General features: G+C 32.8%; 1 protein-coding gene across 2 annotated transcripts; it reads right to left on the reverse strand.

The window, feature by feature from the left end:
• Positions 1-3,368: 3,368 nt before the first annotated feature.
• On the reverse strand, positions 3,369-12,962 carry LOC123895500. 2 transcript variants are annotated; one of them, XM_045945867.1, is made up of 11 exons: positions 12,645-12,962; positions 12,280-12,574; positions 11,443-11,520; positions 10,779-11,332; positions 9,329-9,964; positions 9,072-9,226; positions 6,889-7,103; positions 6,658-6,791; positions 5,269-5,531; positions 5,073-5,176; positions 3,369-3,777 (listed from the first exon to the last, which is right to left on the reverse strand). In XM_045945867.1, exons 2-11 carry the CDS (start codon positions 12,563-12,565, stop codon positions 3,707-3,709), a joined length of 2,496 nt encoding a protein of 831 aa, XP_045801823.1. In that variant the 5' UTR covers positions 12,566-12,574; positions 12,645-12,962; the 3' UTR covers positions 3,369-3,706. The 2 variants fall into 2 exon arrangements, with proteins under 2 accessions (XP_045801823.1, XP_045801824.1); XM_045945868.1 differs by having other exon boundaries at positions 12,280-12,578; positions 12,658-12,927.
• Between the last annotated feature and the right edge of the window lie 4,927 nt (positions 12,963-17,889).

The raw sequence follows: 17,889 nt of genomic DNA on the forward strand, positions 1-17,889 counted from the left end.
AAAAGAAAGTTTTTTTTTTTGACTAAAAGTTGTTATTATTTACTCAAAAAATAATTTTTTTTTAATATATAATAACAACTTTTAGTCAAAAAAAAGAAAAAAACTTTTAGTCAAAAAAAAAAAAGAAATTTTTTTTTTTTATATATATAATAACAACTTTTAGTCAAAAAAAAAAAAGAATTCTTTTAGTCAAAAAAAAAAAAAGAAATCTTTTTTTTTTATATATATAATAACAACTTTTAGTCAAACAAAAAAAAAATCTTTTTTTTATATATATAATAACAACTTTTAGTCAAAAAAAAAAAAGAAATTTTTTTTTATATATATTAACAACTTTTAGTCAAAAAAAATAAAAATCTGTTTTTTTTATATATAATAACAACTTTTAGTAAAAAAAAAAAGAAATTTTTTTTTATATATATAATAACAACTTTTAGTCAAACAAAAAAAAATCTTTTTTTTATATATATAATAACAACTTTTAGTCAAAAAAAAAAAAAAAGAAATCTTTTAGTAAAAAAAAAAAAGAAATTTTTTTTTTATATATATTAACAACTTTTAGTCAAAAAAAATAAAAATCTGTTTTTTTTATATATAATAACAACTTTTAGTAAAAAAAAAAGAAATATTTTTTTTTTATATATATAATAACAACTTTTAGTCAAACAAAAAAAAAATATTTTAGTCAAAAAAAAAAAAGAAATCTTTTTTTTTTATATATATAATAACAACTTTTAGTCAAAAAAAAAAGAAATCTTTTAGTCAAAAAAAAAAAGAATATTTTTTTTTATATATAATAACAACTTTTAGTCAAAAAAAAAAATCTTTTAGTCAAAAAAAACAAAACTTTCTTTTAAATAAGTTCATAAAAATATAACAACTTTTAAGTTTTTTTTTCTTCATTTTTATAATTAAAAACCCACATTAATTAATGAGTTGGCAATTAAAAATAAATAAAAAATAAATTAATTTCCACGTGTCATGCCACGTCAAGATTCTTCCATGTCATATGCCCACTTGTTGAGCCAGGGGGGTAACGCAAGGAATCTTGACATTGCAGGGGGGTAATCTCAAAAAAATATTTTGCAGGGGTAACGCAAAACTCGCCTATTTTGCAGGGGGGTATAACACTATTTACCCTAATTTGTATTGTATAAATTATTTAAATAAATTTTGTTTTCATTACAAAAAACTAAAAAATAAATCGTTAAGTGTTAATTATTTTAATTTAATTTTAATCGATAATTGTAATTTTATGTAATCATAAAAACAAAAATTTAAATTTAAATAAGAATATGAAATAAAAGTGGTGGGGTAGAGAAAGTGGTGGGGTAGAGTGTTGAATGAAAAAAACCATTGGAGAGGATAAAAATTGAATGTGTATTGAATGATTAGGTGAAAAAAAGAAAAAATAATGTGGAGTGTTGAAAAGTGAAAAAATGGTATTGAGTATGTCAAACTATTGTACATGGTCTTATAAAAACTCTCAAATAGATCCCACTAGACCCCACAAAAACTAACCAAAAAGCAAGTGTTTAGTTGTTACAAAAAAAATAAAACCCATGTCCACACACTTTAAGAGCGTTGTTGCAGTAAGAGACGTATTTACTTCGGGAGCAATGAAAGTAGCAAAATTCTGACAACACACAGTTAAAGAACAGTGGAAAGAATACCGATATTCATTCATGCTCTAAGCAAGTGGCTGAGCCAGTTTTTTTTTTTTTTTTATTTAATCAGAGCCAGCTTAAATTTTATGAGGAGCTGTTAAATATAGAGTAAAAGAAATGTTTTTTCATTTATAATAATGTTAAACTTGACTTATGTGCAAATGATTATAATTACTATCTCCATTGATATGACCGAATCCACCTCTACTCAAAACAATTGAATATTAAAGACATTCATGTTATATTCACTAATATGGTTTGTTATTTAAACTTGAAAATATTTTCTTAATTTGGTCACAAAAAGAAAAAAATATGTTCTTAATCATGTTCCATTATTTCATTAATTCTGTCACATATGTTCTTAGTTATGATGAAGACGCATATATGCTTTTGATCCTATGTCTCTCTCGGGTTTGGATTCGCTCCCACATCCCTCCAATGAAAGAAGAGAGAAGATGAGGGAAATGAGGTGATTTGGATTGAAATTAATTAAAAGAGATTGAAAAATGATGTGAGAGAGATTTAGAAAAGTTGCGGCAGAAGATCGAAATCTAAATCTCTTCTCTTTAAATAGTTAATGAGTTAAAATTTATGAAGCACGAACACAACAGAATGTCTGATACATCGACACATAATAGTTTTAAAAAATAATATAATTTAACATAATTATAAATGTTGGTGTCAGACACCGACACATGTGTGACACCAAAGATACCTCTAATCCAGAATATGTCTATGTTTCATAGGTGCAATTTTAATTTAAAATTGCACGAAAAATTCTAATACTATAGAATTCACACTTTAGACTGATTCAGGAAAAGATCAGACCCATTACTGATCTACTAAAGAAAGAGTATTTCTTTTCGCATCCCTTAGCTTTCTCGCACGCCACCTGATATTCCAAATATACCCCCTCACAACATAACCTATGAGTGTTGAAGGGGTGAACATTTGGAAGAAAAAAAAAAAACACAAGTACGCACTTTAATTAGCGAACCTTATAAAAATATTCTCATAGGGTGTGAAGAAAAGGTGAGGGGGACAAAAATATTAGATTTTATAAAGTTTGCTACTTAAGTAACGAACTGTGTTTTTTCAAATTTTCGCCACCTTTAACACTTGCTAGTTATTTTGCGAGAGGTATTTTTGGAATTTCAAGAAGTGCGCAATAAAGCTGGAGGCGCAAAAAGAAACACCCGGTAAAGAAAACCTTGCATTTTGTAAGAGCATATTCTAGGTCCCCATGTTTCTTTTAGGCCGCTCTAGCGCGCAAAAAAATTCGATTCCTAAAAACCAAAATTTCTTTTACTTTAAAATTTACACTAAAAAAAAACTTAGGTTTTTAGAAACCGATTTTTTTTTGCACGCCAGAGGGGTGAAACATGGGGGCGGGAAGAGAAACCAGCTAGTCAAAATATGTTGGAGTGAACCATGTTTGATGTTTCCATTGCACAAAAGCCAGATTTGGTTGCCATGTTCAAATATTATATCACCCATAAAATAACCAATCATATGTGACTGCGTGTCCTTGCCAATTTAAAAAAGCTAGAGGCAAATTACTTAAATCCCACCATTCACGTGTATTAATTAATGAGTCAATAAAAAGTCATAAAAAATTGTCAATAAAAAAATCCATGATTACAATGCTTTCCTTCCATTGATGTCAACAGAAAGACACTAAATAGCAGGTGCCAACGCCAGGATCCAGAAGCCATTCATTCATTACCTAAATCTGAAGTCTTATACGTACATCTTCACAAAAAATCGATGTATCTATAAAAGATTACACTCTTCCCCTCAAAGGGGTATGTAACAATCATCTATTCTTAACCTCGTGGTTTACAATACAAAAGTTAAGCTCTATTTCTAAATAATTCGACACGCCAACTCCATCATAATGCTCTAGTAAGGGAAGATACCTTTGTGCCACTGGGAGCAAGTTGCAAGAGCAATTCTAAAATCCATGCAAACAATTCATTCCATTTTTCTTCTACAGCGCCAGATAACATGTTTAATGAAATGCAACCAGCTTGTATACATTAAATAATCCCTTTAGAAATGCTAGAAGTTGCATTTATCTTTAGTGAGCGCTCAGGGATGTAAGTAAGACCTGTTTAAAACCATAATGTACAATAAACCAAACATGGTAAAAATATTTGAGTGATATTATTATATATATAGAGAGAGAAAGGACATATGATTTGCAGTTTGCACATGTAAATAGCTAAATTAATCCCTGTGGATAACTGGAAATAATTACTAGTCCAACGCAGAATAAATAACAATACAAAATGGACCCAAATGGCGTTTAGCACAGAAATATCACAGCTGGTGGAAACCAATACAAGACCATATCATATAATAGGGTGGAGTAAACAAGCATTTTAGTCCTTCAAATTATAAGGGTTGATCAATTTAGTCTTTCAAATTTGAGAAATGCAATTAGCCCCCTGTTATTGCACCACTGTTATAAAGGTTATACTTGCATTGGTGCAACAAAAGACTATTTAAGTTAACATGTATGTCTTTTATTGGCATTCTTAGTCCATCTATATTTCCCTTCCAAAAAATCCAAGAGAATCATTCATAGATCCATGATAGCCGCTGAGGTTAGCATGCGGAGAACCAGATTTTAGACCAAGGGCGTAGGTACTTTCAATTTTAAGTATTTGATTAGAAATTTAGAAGTAAATGGGAAATTTTCTCGATGTCCTTCTGAGGTTAGCATGTGGGGATAAAACCTTCTGATGTTTTGATGGTTCCAGAAGTTAAATACACTCTAGATGATAGTGAATTACTATCTGATCCAGAAACTCCCATGAGCTTATATGGTATTGGCAAACTGAACTATCTAACTTAAATGTCCAAACATTTTCTACCCAACAAGTATCATCAGTTAATTCATGTCATCCCCTCAAAGATTAGGATGCAGTTTTTACATATCTCGAGATATCTGTAAAAACGTCTCGGTGCTCTTTAAAAAAATGGGCAAAAGAAAGTAATTTATTTTGATACAGGTGTGGCTGGATGTCATACTAAATGAGAATTGACTACAAGAATGTAACCGAGGAATATTGCCACTTAATTCATGAAAAAAATTCAGAAGGGCTTGTACGTATCGTGTTAGAACAAGAGAACACTTGCAAGTTGCAACCTCTTCACCAAGGCACTCAATTTGGACTAGGGTAGGGTAACTGTTACAGATTGGGACCAACTTTGGGGGGAGTGTTGAGAATTGAGTTTTCTATGCATGCGATGTGATTAGTATGAAAAGGGTATTTATGTTCACTATAATATATTGCACTGCATAAATGCAGAGAGACCAGCACCACACTGGGTACAATTTACCAAACATATATTTTCCTAACAAGAAAAAATATCATCCAAATGTGTAGTGATTCATACCTTTTTCTTTGACATCAATTTGCAAAGAGTCAAGTGTGATTGTGCCATCAGTCAACGGGAGTAGCTCAAGCTTAATGGTGGCTGTGGATTGAGATGGGATACATCTGATGTGGAGAATACATGGTTTTAAATTGATCATTGATCAGTGTTAGTTTAAACAAAACCAAAGAAATAAAAACAAGACATGATATATTACCCCAGTGGAACTCTACTCTGGAGCCAGAGATGTGTACAACTAAGGCCAGAGCTAGGGATGACATCATCATTTGTAGAAACTGTTTGAGGTTTACCATCATCATTTATTCTTCCCAAAAATTCTGTGAAACCAATAAAAGGACTCATTGGAGTGGCTGGTGAACTCAGTGAGACCACTGAAGGGGGTGAAATAAAAGATGCTGGAGCAAGCACTGTCAAAGTTAGATCCTCAGATGTCAAATTCGAAGCTTGAAGAGTCAAAACCTGACAAAGAAGCAGCAGTTAGGTTAATCTAATTGTAATTTTGCTAGGAGAAAGATCATAGCAAGCTAAATATGAGCATTAATGCAAGATCCCAACTCAAGATAGTAAAAATTTGGTTAAATTGCACTTTTGGCCCCTTAAGTTTCAGAAACTTGCAATTTTGGCCCCTTATGTTTCAAAATAGCACTTCTAGCCCCTTAAGTTTCAGAAAGTTGCGATTTTGTCCCCCTATGTTTCAAAATAGCAATTTTGGCCCCCCTAAGTTTCAGTAGTTGCGATTTTGGCCACCTATGTTTCAAAATAGCACTTTTGACCCCCTATCTTTACCCCTTTTGCAAAAGGTCAATTTTGATCGAGTCAAAGTTGATGTGGCAAGTCACTTAAGTGACTCAGCTGCCACGTCAGCATTTTTTTGTCATCTTATAATTAAAAAAACTAAGAATAAAAAAATAAAAGGAACAAGTCACGTGCATTAAATTTATTTTTTCACTAACACATATATAATCTCAAATCCTAAATAATTAACCTAATCCTTCGTGACGTTTATTCAAAAGGATTTCTCACTATACGTAAAAAAAAAACCCTAATCCCAAATCCAAAAATAGGAAACAATGGAAATTGGAAACCCTTCGTGCTTTTTATTATGTCATTTTGATTATGTTATTTTGATTATGTAATGACTTCTTATATGTAATGACTTGATTTGTTATGTCATTTTGATTTAGAAAAGTGTCTTGAACTTCTATTTTGAATGTAATTTCTTATATGTAATAAGTTTGACTTGTTATGTCATTTTAATTATGTTATTTTGCCTCTGCAGTTTATGCTTAACAGGTTTATATATTATTATGCCACATCAACTTTGACTTGGTCAAAATTGACTTTTTGCAAAAAGGGTAAAGATAGGGGGTCAAAAGTGCTATTTTGAAACATAGGGGGTCAAAATTGCAACTTTCTGAAACTTAGGGGGCCAAAAATGCTATTTTAAAACATAAGGGGTCAAAATCACAACTTTTTGAAATTTAGGGGGTCAAAAGTGCTATTTTGAAACATAAGGGGCCAAAATTGCAAGTTTCTGAAACTTAGGGGGCCAAAAGTGCAATTTAGCCTAAAAATTTAAACAAACCTGCACGGCAAGTTGGGAATTTCTTTCATAAGGTCCTGGAGATTCTCCAGACATCTCAGATGCAACGGAAATCATAATATCCCTCGATGTACGTGGACGCCAACTGGTTGGTTGTTTGAAGAACAATTTTGACGCTTTATTAAGAAAAAACCAAGGGAAAGACCACTAGTTAACACCTTAATATTCGTTGTACTGGTATAACAGAACAAATCAAGGAGACAAAAGCCTTACTTGTATAATTGCATCGACATGACACCATAACTGCATACTGATCATCGATAGAAGAAATCTTACTTCTGTCAAGACTATTATTGGAAGAAACACTTAATTTTGATGCCGAGCTTCCAGATTGCAAATTTGATAGGCGAGGGCTTTCCTCCAGCACCTTTAGATTGTTCGACACAGAAGTTGCAGGTTTAAGGATAAAAGAGTGCTCCTCACCTTTCCTGTAATGAGAAACTTCTAATAAGATGAAGAATACTAGAGCTAACTACATACACCAAATACTGAATTTAACCAATTTACTAATTATTCTCTTCCTTTCCTAACAGCTAATCAGATTGATCCAAACCCACAATACATATCTGTGTGTTCGTGAAACATAACTTCTTCACCAACTATGGATGGAAAATAATTCTTCGGTCCATAAACAAATATAAATATGGCATTCTCCAAGGCATTTTTGTGGGATTAGTTTATGCCATATTATGTCAGAGATTCAACTAAGTTTTACATTGGCCCATAATTCGTGTTTAATTCCCTACACAACCCTCTCATTATAATCGCTAGATGATCATTAACAAATTTTTTTTTTTGGATAAACTATCAAGAAAGACTTGTAGGTTAATAGTTTGATAGAGATATGATTCATCATAGAACATTACGATATTGTATGAGATTGCTAGGCTTGGTTGTTGTTATATTTCATGCCTTGTTATATACTTCATATTAACAAGTAATTCACAAGTGCAACATGTAGCATAAAGAAAACTAAATTACAACTTATAAACATTTGAGCACATATTTCATGCACATCAAAGGCTGCAGCAGAGCACTAGCGAAGTATAGATTCTTGCCTATCCAGCAGCATTTTACATAAACAGAGGATATTAAGACCTGGTTGACCCCATGTTATGGACCCATGACTATGAATTGAAGAATACGAAGAAAAAAATACCAAGTATAAATCTATTATTTTTATTACCGAATGAAATCTGCAAATTAGAGGAAATAATCCTCCTTCAAGGATTTCTCCTTCAAATTCTCAGAATGAATCCTTTCTATTTTTCCCTATTTCTCTAATTGAGTTTCCTCTAACTAACTTTCCCAACTACTTACTCCACTAAATTTTACCCTCCTATCTTAACACCCCACACCACTTAAACCTTGATCGTGTATATCAACCTGTTCATACAAAGGATTATACATATGGTACAATAGGTACACCAACTGAACCAAGATATTGCAAGTTACAGCTCTTATTAGAGTATTGTAGCTGTTCTGTAAAGAACTAATTAATCAAATTAGATAAATGGGAAAATACATTCTAATAAATTCATGACCTATTGTGTGCATTATCTTTAACTTAGCTAGTTCCATGAGTCTAAATACTATAGGCTGAACTAAGTTTGTCCTTATCCTAATGCCTGACAAGCAGCATACAATTCATTCTAATAAAATATATCTTTGTAATTTTGGTTACAAAAGCGCTTTAGCCGCCAATAGCTTTCAAAAACAAAAACCCAATTCCTATTCATACCATTCATACCTACATTCTTCCTCTTTTATTAACTTATAAAAAATTATACCATTTTGTTTTAATTTTCCATGTTTATTTTACTGAATAAAAAAGTGTTTCACAAAATTTTGTTCTAAACACAAAAACTCACTCAAAGCCAGATACTTGCTTTCAGAAAAGGCCTAAATTACATTAAATGATATATGTCCAACAAATGACCTTAAAAATTTCAATCCACAGTTCATATATATTTTTAAAATTATTCTTGCATTGCATAACCCTATCCCTACATCTTTCAACCTAAAGCCTTGGACAATAACAGCAGAGCAAAGTTTGCAAAGCTTTTTTAGTAACCTAATGTTTGGATAGGGGTAAAAGGATAAGATATAAGGAACAACTTTTCCTAGAGAAGAGGGGAAATGATTCATATAAATTAGAAGAACTGGACAGCTGTCCCTTACTTTGTTGAATGATAAAAAAAAAAATTCTCCCAAATTTGCAGGAGGGCATAGGGATAAATTATGTGGCATCATCTTAAAACAATTTTCCCCTCTTTTGCATGGTTAAGCAACACTCAGCAAATGAAATATATATAACTGAATAACGTACGGTGTACAGCATGATACAGATAAGGAACAATACAAACAACATTAAGAAACATAAAAAGAATAACAACCTGAGGGCTAAATTTGGTAACGAATGGTCATTTCCAGCTTCAATACATGCAAATGGTAATGATGACGGTGGTCCGCTTTTTGTAGCTTCTTCAAATATAATTGTAATGGCATCTATATATATGACAATATCCGGAGCATGTGCAGGAGCAACATTCTGAAGAACAACTTATAAAATATTAATGAAAAAAAGCTGGCAACAATTGACAGTATAAACGGCCACTCGCCCACCGCCCAAAAAAAGTATGAAAGTTCAAACCTTTATTTGAACGCACAGAAGATCCTCTGAATTGCAGTCAGCAGCAAAAGAATGAATCTCTACAGGTTGTATTATTTCAAGTTTCCTTCTCCACCTTCTTCCTGGGGTATGGATACCTTGCAACCCACAACAAACAGAAAATCTTTCTCGCTCCAATGAAACACCTCGAAAAGATAAAAGTTCTTCAGCCCCATTTTTTTTCCTTAAAAACTTCTGGGATGAGATCTGGTCCCAATCATCAATGTCAAAATTTGGCTTAGAACTAGCTGCTTTCAAAGGAACAGCAGGCGGCACACTAGTATTTTGGGGCATTGATGACATGGAATAACTTCTGAAATGGCTGCCAAAAGAGAATATCTGAGGGCCAGATGAGGATGTAGAATTAGACCTCTGAGAGGTGTTACCACTTCCAGAGTTTGTAGACAAAAGAGGAGCTAACGGGCGAGACGCAGTGGGAAGGATGTTATCTAATGGAAGTATCCATTTCAATAGGTCTCCACATGGATCCTGGTTTGTGTAAAGTGAATTGTCCTGGTTCTCAGAAGACAATATTTTCCCTTCATATTTTTCATATTGAAGAATTTCTATACAAGGGTCTCTAAGAAAATTAACACCAACATTCACCTGTAAAAGAACCTGGATCCTTCCAAACAGGAAAATAGAATCAGATCAGTAATCTGAGAAAATGAGATTATCCAGGCATAATTAGGAGCATTTTGTGTATTGAATACAAAAAAATGCATTTCTTGATCCACATGAGTTTCATAGGAATACTTCACAAAGATCTTACAAAGTATTAAAGAAACATAGAAAATGCCCATAAAATACATTCAAAATTTAACAAATGCTAGTGTACACTGAAGAGAAGAGACCAACTTGATTAATGCAACAATTTCCCAACACAACATATGTTCTAGAAATTTCATTAATAATTAATCATAATAGTTACCTAGGTTAATATACTCCCTAACAGCCCAAGTACCATATAGAAATTGTTTGATCCAAATTCCCTTGAGAAATATAAAGATTGTAAATGTTGTTAATACAGTTACAAACAACAGAGTTGAGTTTGCAAGAACTTATAGCACAACCTCATCTACGGGTTTTACAATCAGGATGAACAAATGAACAGGATTCCATGTTTTGCATCTAAAAGCTATTTCTAGCTTAATATACATGAGGCATAGTGCATGCACACACATAAAGAAAGCATCTAAAAATTACAAATGATTGTATATTGTATTGTAAGTAAAAGATGGCCAAGCTAGTATGTGTGCATGTTATGAAAATGAAAAATTTCAATGATCAAAAGGGAACAGGAGGAAAACTTGTAATCAATCCAAATTGAAACGAAAAACAATGCCCCGACTGACAGTGGAACTTAAAGAATTACAAAAGTTTCAGCTGAAGAAAATGCTTAATCATATTATCAACATTCTATGATACGTACCACTATATCTCCATTAGGTAGGGCAAAACACTTCACAGAATTTCTAGCCACTCCACCAGAAATAGTTGCATCAAAATTTGCTCTATCAATAACTGCACTAATAGAAGACTCGTGTTTTGCGGTTTCTTTCACTTCAATTGTTGAGATCTTTTGGCCATTTGTTTTAGAGGAGTTGGACTTTTCTGAAGAACCGTGTTTAGACCAAAGTGGCTCATCAGACTCACAAATCCTCACAAAAAAGTGCGAACTCTTGAATTTTTCCAACAACGATGCAGTTTGTCTTCTGTGATCTTCCATCCTTAGAAGGGATTCACCAGAAGCAACATCTGTTGGATGATCATTCTTTTCCTTTGGAAGGTTTTCCTTGTTCTGATCTTGACCACTAGGACTAAGTTGCTCTTCCCCAGCTACTGAATTATTGATGTTCCCATTTTCTTTGTTAATGCTGTGACCTATTGTATTCTTACTCATCACGGCAGCAACTTTAAAGGGAGTGATAATCTCTGTATCCTGCTTACATGCAGACAAGCATGCCACAATATGAACTTGCTCACCTGAATTATAGGTGTAAAATTAGTTCCACGTAACTTTTTGAACAAGCTGGCAGACCAAATAACATATTTGAACACCGAGACTTGTGCTCCAAAGAAGGAAAGAATCTTACCAGGAAAGAGAAAGGAACGGTCAAGAGGATGCAGTGACTGGATATCTGACACGTGATTCCAATCTTCAGGAAGTTCTTCTATTAAAAAAAATTGGAACCAGATATATCAAGTTACGGAAAGCAGAATAGACAATCTAAAAGCAAAGATAATAAAAAGTATTCCCCTAACTTCAAATTCTAAACAATACCACTCTAAAATGAATGCCAACCAAAATTGTCTTGTGCTCATAATTTGACAAACAGACATAACTGAATCACACAGTTTTGCTCAGTCGTCCATAGTTCCACCATAATTAGAATGCTCAAAGTTCTATCTCTAAAACAGACCCAGATTCCTTGCAGTCAGGGAAAGCACAAAATCACGCAATCAAGGAATCTTGACTGTTACATGAACATCAAACAGATTGTATACTGACTTCACCAAATCAATTTTAAATTAGATCTAGTCTGATCTTAATCTAACAGCCGATAACCAACTCTGAGAATGCATGACTGCAAAGAATCCAAAGCCCTCTAAAAGTTAAAACACAAATACAAAATAGAAATCATTGGTAATATGTAGTCTCCCTCGAACATATCAACCCTCGGTATTGTTCAGCGGACAAACCGAACAAAGCGGTAACAAACATCTTGAAATCATTTGGTTCCATCTTTGTAATATTATTATATAACTAAAATGAACAAAAAAATTCACCACAATGCAAAATGTGTCCTATTTTTAGAATGTAGCACATCAAAACATAACACAGATAACATATCACATGTTCTAATTCTAACAACTAATTATATTATACAACCGATACACAGAATGGGTTTAGTAAAATGTAAAAGACATACTAAAAGGAATAGCAATCCATCCTTGTTCTTGAGAAACATCGAAATGCTTAGCCAAATCATTTTTCAAATCATTTTCAGTATCAATATCTCCTTCAAAGTGTTCAACTCTTGTCCCAAACTTAGCATACGGATCATCCGACAAGAAACTCTCCAAAGAATGAGAGCCTGTAAGTGGCGCAGAAGGTGGAGGAAGCGAATCAAGACGAGATTCTGAAACCGACGAAGGTTTATTATTATTATTATTATCTCTATCTACATGTGTCGTAGAACGCATCAAGAAATTCATATTTGAAACCTGAAAAAAATTGAAATTGTTAGTGGCTAGGGTTTATGAGTTAGTTGAGGGATCTATAATTGGAAAATACCTGATGATGATGATGATGATGATGATGATGATGATGATGATGAATTGAAGAAGGAAAGAGAATTGAATTATTATTATTTGTTGTTGTAAGAAGTGGAGTTGATTGGTGCTGCTATAGTAGGAAGTACCAACCAAATCACTTCAATCTCGATCTGAATCTTGAGAACTCACTCTTTCACTCTCTTCGCTTTACACTAAACAAACCCAATTTCTTAATTCGCCAAATTAAACGCACCGTTTTCACTCTTGCTACTGTGTGTCTCTTGCCCAAACAGCCGTTTCGATTATTATTTTTGGTACAGTGCTTGGTCTAATTATTGATTTTTTGTTGAGCCATGGTCTAATTATTGATTGGATTTCAATTATTATTATTAATTAATTAATTATAATTATATTATGGCTTAATTAGTCTTTTGGTCCTTAAAGATATTTTAGGTTTTACAATGGTCCCTTAAAGAAAAAAAGATCAGGATTGGTCCCTTAAAGACACATTTGTTTCTCAATTGGTCATTTCCATCAATTTTTTACAAAAAACCTTAGTTTTACTAGACTGAATTGTGGATGTCATTAAGTGTAAGTGGTCTACCAAAAACCTTATTAATTTTTAAAATTTTAACCATTTAAATTTTTTTTTATATTTGGAGTTAAAATTTAACGGAAAGGACCAATATGGCAAAAATATATATCTTTAAGGGACCAATCCAGACCTTTTTTTCTTTAAGGGACCAATCCGGACATTTTTTCTTTAAGGGACCATTGTAAAACCTAAGGGTCTGTTTGGTTCAAAATAGGGGGAGGGGAGGTGAGGTATTTTTATAGAGGGGAGGGGAGGGAAATTTTTTAATTACATATGTGTTTGGTTCAAAAGAGGGGAGAGGAGGGGAGGTGAGGTATTTTAATTAAATATATGTTTGGCTCACAAGGGGAGGGGAGGTATTTTAAAAACAATTTACTTTTTTACCCTTAAAATCTTATAACACTCATATTTTTAAAACTAATATTTCTTTATTATTACATCAAAACAAATAACACATACTTTTCAAAGAAAAAAAAATTGTTTTTGCAACTTGTTCTTCCACGCTTGACCATCGTGTAGCCTGTAAAACCCCCTCTCTTTCTAGCATATCACATAGCCTTAAAAAAGTTTGAGGGCTCATTCTCAATAGATTTCTACTAGTTTCACAGTTACTAATTCGATACATTATTTCTTCACGCACCCTTTCTCTCTCAGAGCTCATACTATAACTTAATTTTCTCTTACCAGACATCCGAACATAACAATAAACAATTGCACACATAAGTTGAGCTACAGCTCTTCGGCGCAAATCAAACCATCTATTAATAGCAATTTCACGTTCTTGATGATCCATCTAATTCAATAAAATATTTTAAAAAAAATAAATTTTACATATAATAGTTTAACAAACTATCAATACTCTATAAAAAAAATTAACATTTAAACTACATATAAAATTTCATATACAAGAAGCATCAGCACCACTGCTACGGAAAAATGTTCTGCATATGAGTGTAGTGTACAAAGAATTGAGTTCAAGAAAAAGAATAGTATACATATGTATATTCATATGTGTATATTCCAAAACACAAATTAAGAATAGTAAACAAATTAAGTATGCACGTAGATATTAACATATGTACAGGAAAACACTTTGTTAAAAAATGTACAGGAAAACACGAAAAGCAATGGCACATAATATATATGTATATATATATGTATGTGCAGGAAAACATGATACATATATATATAAACGCAAGTAATCATACAAAATAAACTGATACATACTTGATTAATAAAGAGGTAGACAAGGAGCAGCGACGGCACCACACAAACAAAAAGAGGTAGACAAGAAGTATAGGCAATACAGAGTACAGACAACAAAAACTAATAATAAAAATGGTAATAAGGGTAATTTTGGAATTTTAAAATTGTATCGAGGATAATTTGGTGAATGTAATAAATATTAAAAGAGCTCACCTCCCCTCCCCTCCAAATCCCCCCAATTTGGGGGGAAGCAAAAATTGAGTTTAGGAGGGATTTTGCTCACCTCCCCTCCCCTCATATCCCCTCCTAAAAATTGAACCAAACACAAAAAAATTAAAATATTACCTCCCCTCCCCTCACCTCCCCTCCAAAAACCCCGAACCAATCAGACCCTAAAATGTCTTTAAAAGACCGATAGACTAATTAAGCCTTATATTATATACCTCTTTAAATATTTGGGGTCTATATCTCTTTAAATAAATCAAATGAATGCAAAAAAAAATTTTTTTCAAGAATCTAAATTAACCCACCCAATTTGGTATCAGAGAGAATCAAACATGAAACCTTAAGGAGGAGTACACTCTCATGTCTCAAGACAATACCACCAACCCAACCCAAGTGGGTTCTTTTAAGATTTATTTTACAATATAAAAGTTCTCGTTAGCTTAACACAGTTGGTATGGATATTGCATTATAATACAGGAGTCCGGGTTCGAATCTCACACACTCTATTTATTCAATTTTACGATGAAATTTTTAGCCACTAGACTACTAGAAGAAAAAAAACATAAAAAAGTTTAATTTTGGTAGTGTCCTTATAATATACGTATGTAAATTAATTATGAGTATTTTTTTTTGTATTTAATTATGATGAGTATGTAAATAATGTATTTAATTATGAGTATTACGATCTCTGGTTTGGGCATGCAGTGTTAAAAAATTTAGGGAGAGTTTGTCACCTATTTGGGTCCCACAAGGCTCGAGGGATTAGTCTCTGCAGTTGCGCGCAGAGGATACCCGGTTTACACCAAAAAATGTGGTTGAATTTTTTTTTTAAGAGCCAAATAACTAAATCTATGTTTTTTTTGTAAACCAAATGTATCATCTGCGCGCAACTGCAGAGACTAAACCTCTCAAGGTAACTGAGATCCATTTAAGGGGTTGACTTCTCCCAACAAATGCTTCTGCATACGCACCGGCCAGAGATCGAACCAATGATCAAATGGTTAAGGGACTCGAGTAAAAGCATTTGTAGTTTGTTATCATTAAAACATCAAACTTAAAGAAGTTCACAAGTCATAACTCAACTGACAAAAAATGTTGAAGTTGTTAGGTCGAACGCCACATGACCGGAGTTCAAACCTTGATTCCTCCACTTGTGTGTGTAATTTTATAATGGTTTTGTCATTTCGTCTATCTATAAAAAAAAATTAAACTTAAGAAGGGATTTTGTAATTAACGCCTCTCCAAATCCATCTGTCAGATACATCAGACTACAAAAAAACATTATCGAGTAATGCGCAGCAAACACGTAATAGTTCTTCTTCCCAAGCAAATAAAGATATCCTCCAATTTCATCATCATCCTTGTATATATCAACCCCTTCTACACATTTCTCACACAATCACTCCTAAATCCACCGGTAGACACACTAATCTAAGAAACTTTTCACTCAATGATTCCCCCTTTAACCAAGGATCACTCCAAAAACAACTTAATCTCCCCAACTTACTCGAGTTCAATGTTATTATCACATAGTGAAATTTAAAAGCTATGTTACTAGTCAATTAATTCTTGCCTTCCTTGAGTATTCAAGTGACTCTTGCTTTATTGAGCTCTCCCAATTTCAGTGTGTGAAAATATGGTGGCTTGAACCTCTATTTATAGGAAAATTCGTGTTCAGCAACACGTCCCTTCGTACCACAATTGACCTATCGTGGCATGATCCTTCATAAAATTCCCATCGTGACACAATTCCAACTGAAGATTTGCTTTAAATATTGTTTCTCATCATGGTATGATGCATCCCATTGTGACATGATGGCTTCATAGTTGATTTTCTTCCATTTTTGCTTTTTTTTGTGTAATTTCTTCTAACTTTTAATTCTTCTTCAGGTAAACTAATTCCTTAGGTCAATAAGTCATCATAACTTGCACAAATTGTACACTTTCACTTATTCATGCATTAAGTACTAGAAACTTGACCAAAAATCAAAATTTATTTAAATAAAGTACTACTAAATAATATACATATTTTTGTGCTATCACACACCCCCCACCCCACTCCATGATCCACCTCATCAAAATTTTCATTCAACTTCTTTCCTAATATGAGATGAGGTCAACTTTCTTTCCTAATTTTTTACGGTAAATTCGATGGTACATTCTTTATATGAAGTGTTTTGATACATTCCTATTATGGCCAATCAGAATGCAGTGTTGACTAACTTTGAATTATATGATACTTACCATGTATCTTTAATATTTCAACTAAATCTCTAATATAATAAAAGTTACAACATTACCTCAATATTTAAATTATTTTTAATTTTAATTGTGATAGTAAATTACAGAAACACAAAAAAAACCTTTTCCTCATTCAACTTCTTAATCTTCCTAATAACATCACGGTGTCATTCTCTAGTACCATGACACATATTAAGCCTTGCAACATTCATTCCTCCCAATGTCAACTTCTCTAAATCCTCGAATGAACTACAAGCAGGACCAACCATGCAAACAAGCTTCGTGTTCCTCAACCCTTTAAAACCCTTCACCATTAAATCTCCTTCTGAAACCACATCCAAACCCAAAGTTCCTCCTTCCAACGGAACAACATTGCTCGTTGTTCTTTTTAAACCCTCCACAGTCCACACCCAATTCCACTTTTGCTGAAACCTTAAACCCATTTTTCCATTTCTGTTCTCCCTTGTAACAAAATCCAAGATTTGAAACATGCAAATTGAAGAGGAGGATAAAATCCATTTCTATCCGCCAATTGATATTGGGTTTGTGGCAGAAAATTAAGGATTTCTTTGATTGAATAGGGTAAAGCGTGAATCCAATTAGAGAAAAAAGGGGGAATTAAAATTAAAACCATCGAGGATGTACAAACAGCGGCGGCGGTTCAATAGCACTTGCCCAATTTTCTTGTAGCTATTTGCTTGTTTTCTTGTAGTGTTAGATTTTGATGGAGGACTCATATGCAATAAACAAAAGTTTATTAAAAAAAAAAAACTCGGCTAATGTGAGAATTAAATTGAATTCTATTGGTCAAAAAAATAGACTGCACCAAAACAGTCCAAAAAGGGACTGTACCATAGAAACTCTCATTTTTTATAGATAAGATAAGAACATATAGACATCAAAGATTGAGTAGACATCTCAACTAAGTTGGTATATCTAACCACTGCCCTCTCATCCCAAGCTTTCATATTTTCTTTTTATATTAACATCTACCTTC

The sequence above is a fragment of the Trifolium pratense genome, linkage group LG7 (genome assembly GCF_020283565.1).
Source record: "Trifolium pratense cultivar HEN17-A07 linkage group LG7, ARS_RC_1.1, whole genome shotgun sequence".
Taxonomy (NCBI): domain Eukaryota; kingdom Viridiplantae; phylum Streptophyta; class Magnoliopsida; order Fabales; family Fabaceae; genus Trifolium; species Trifolium pratense.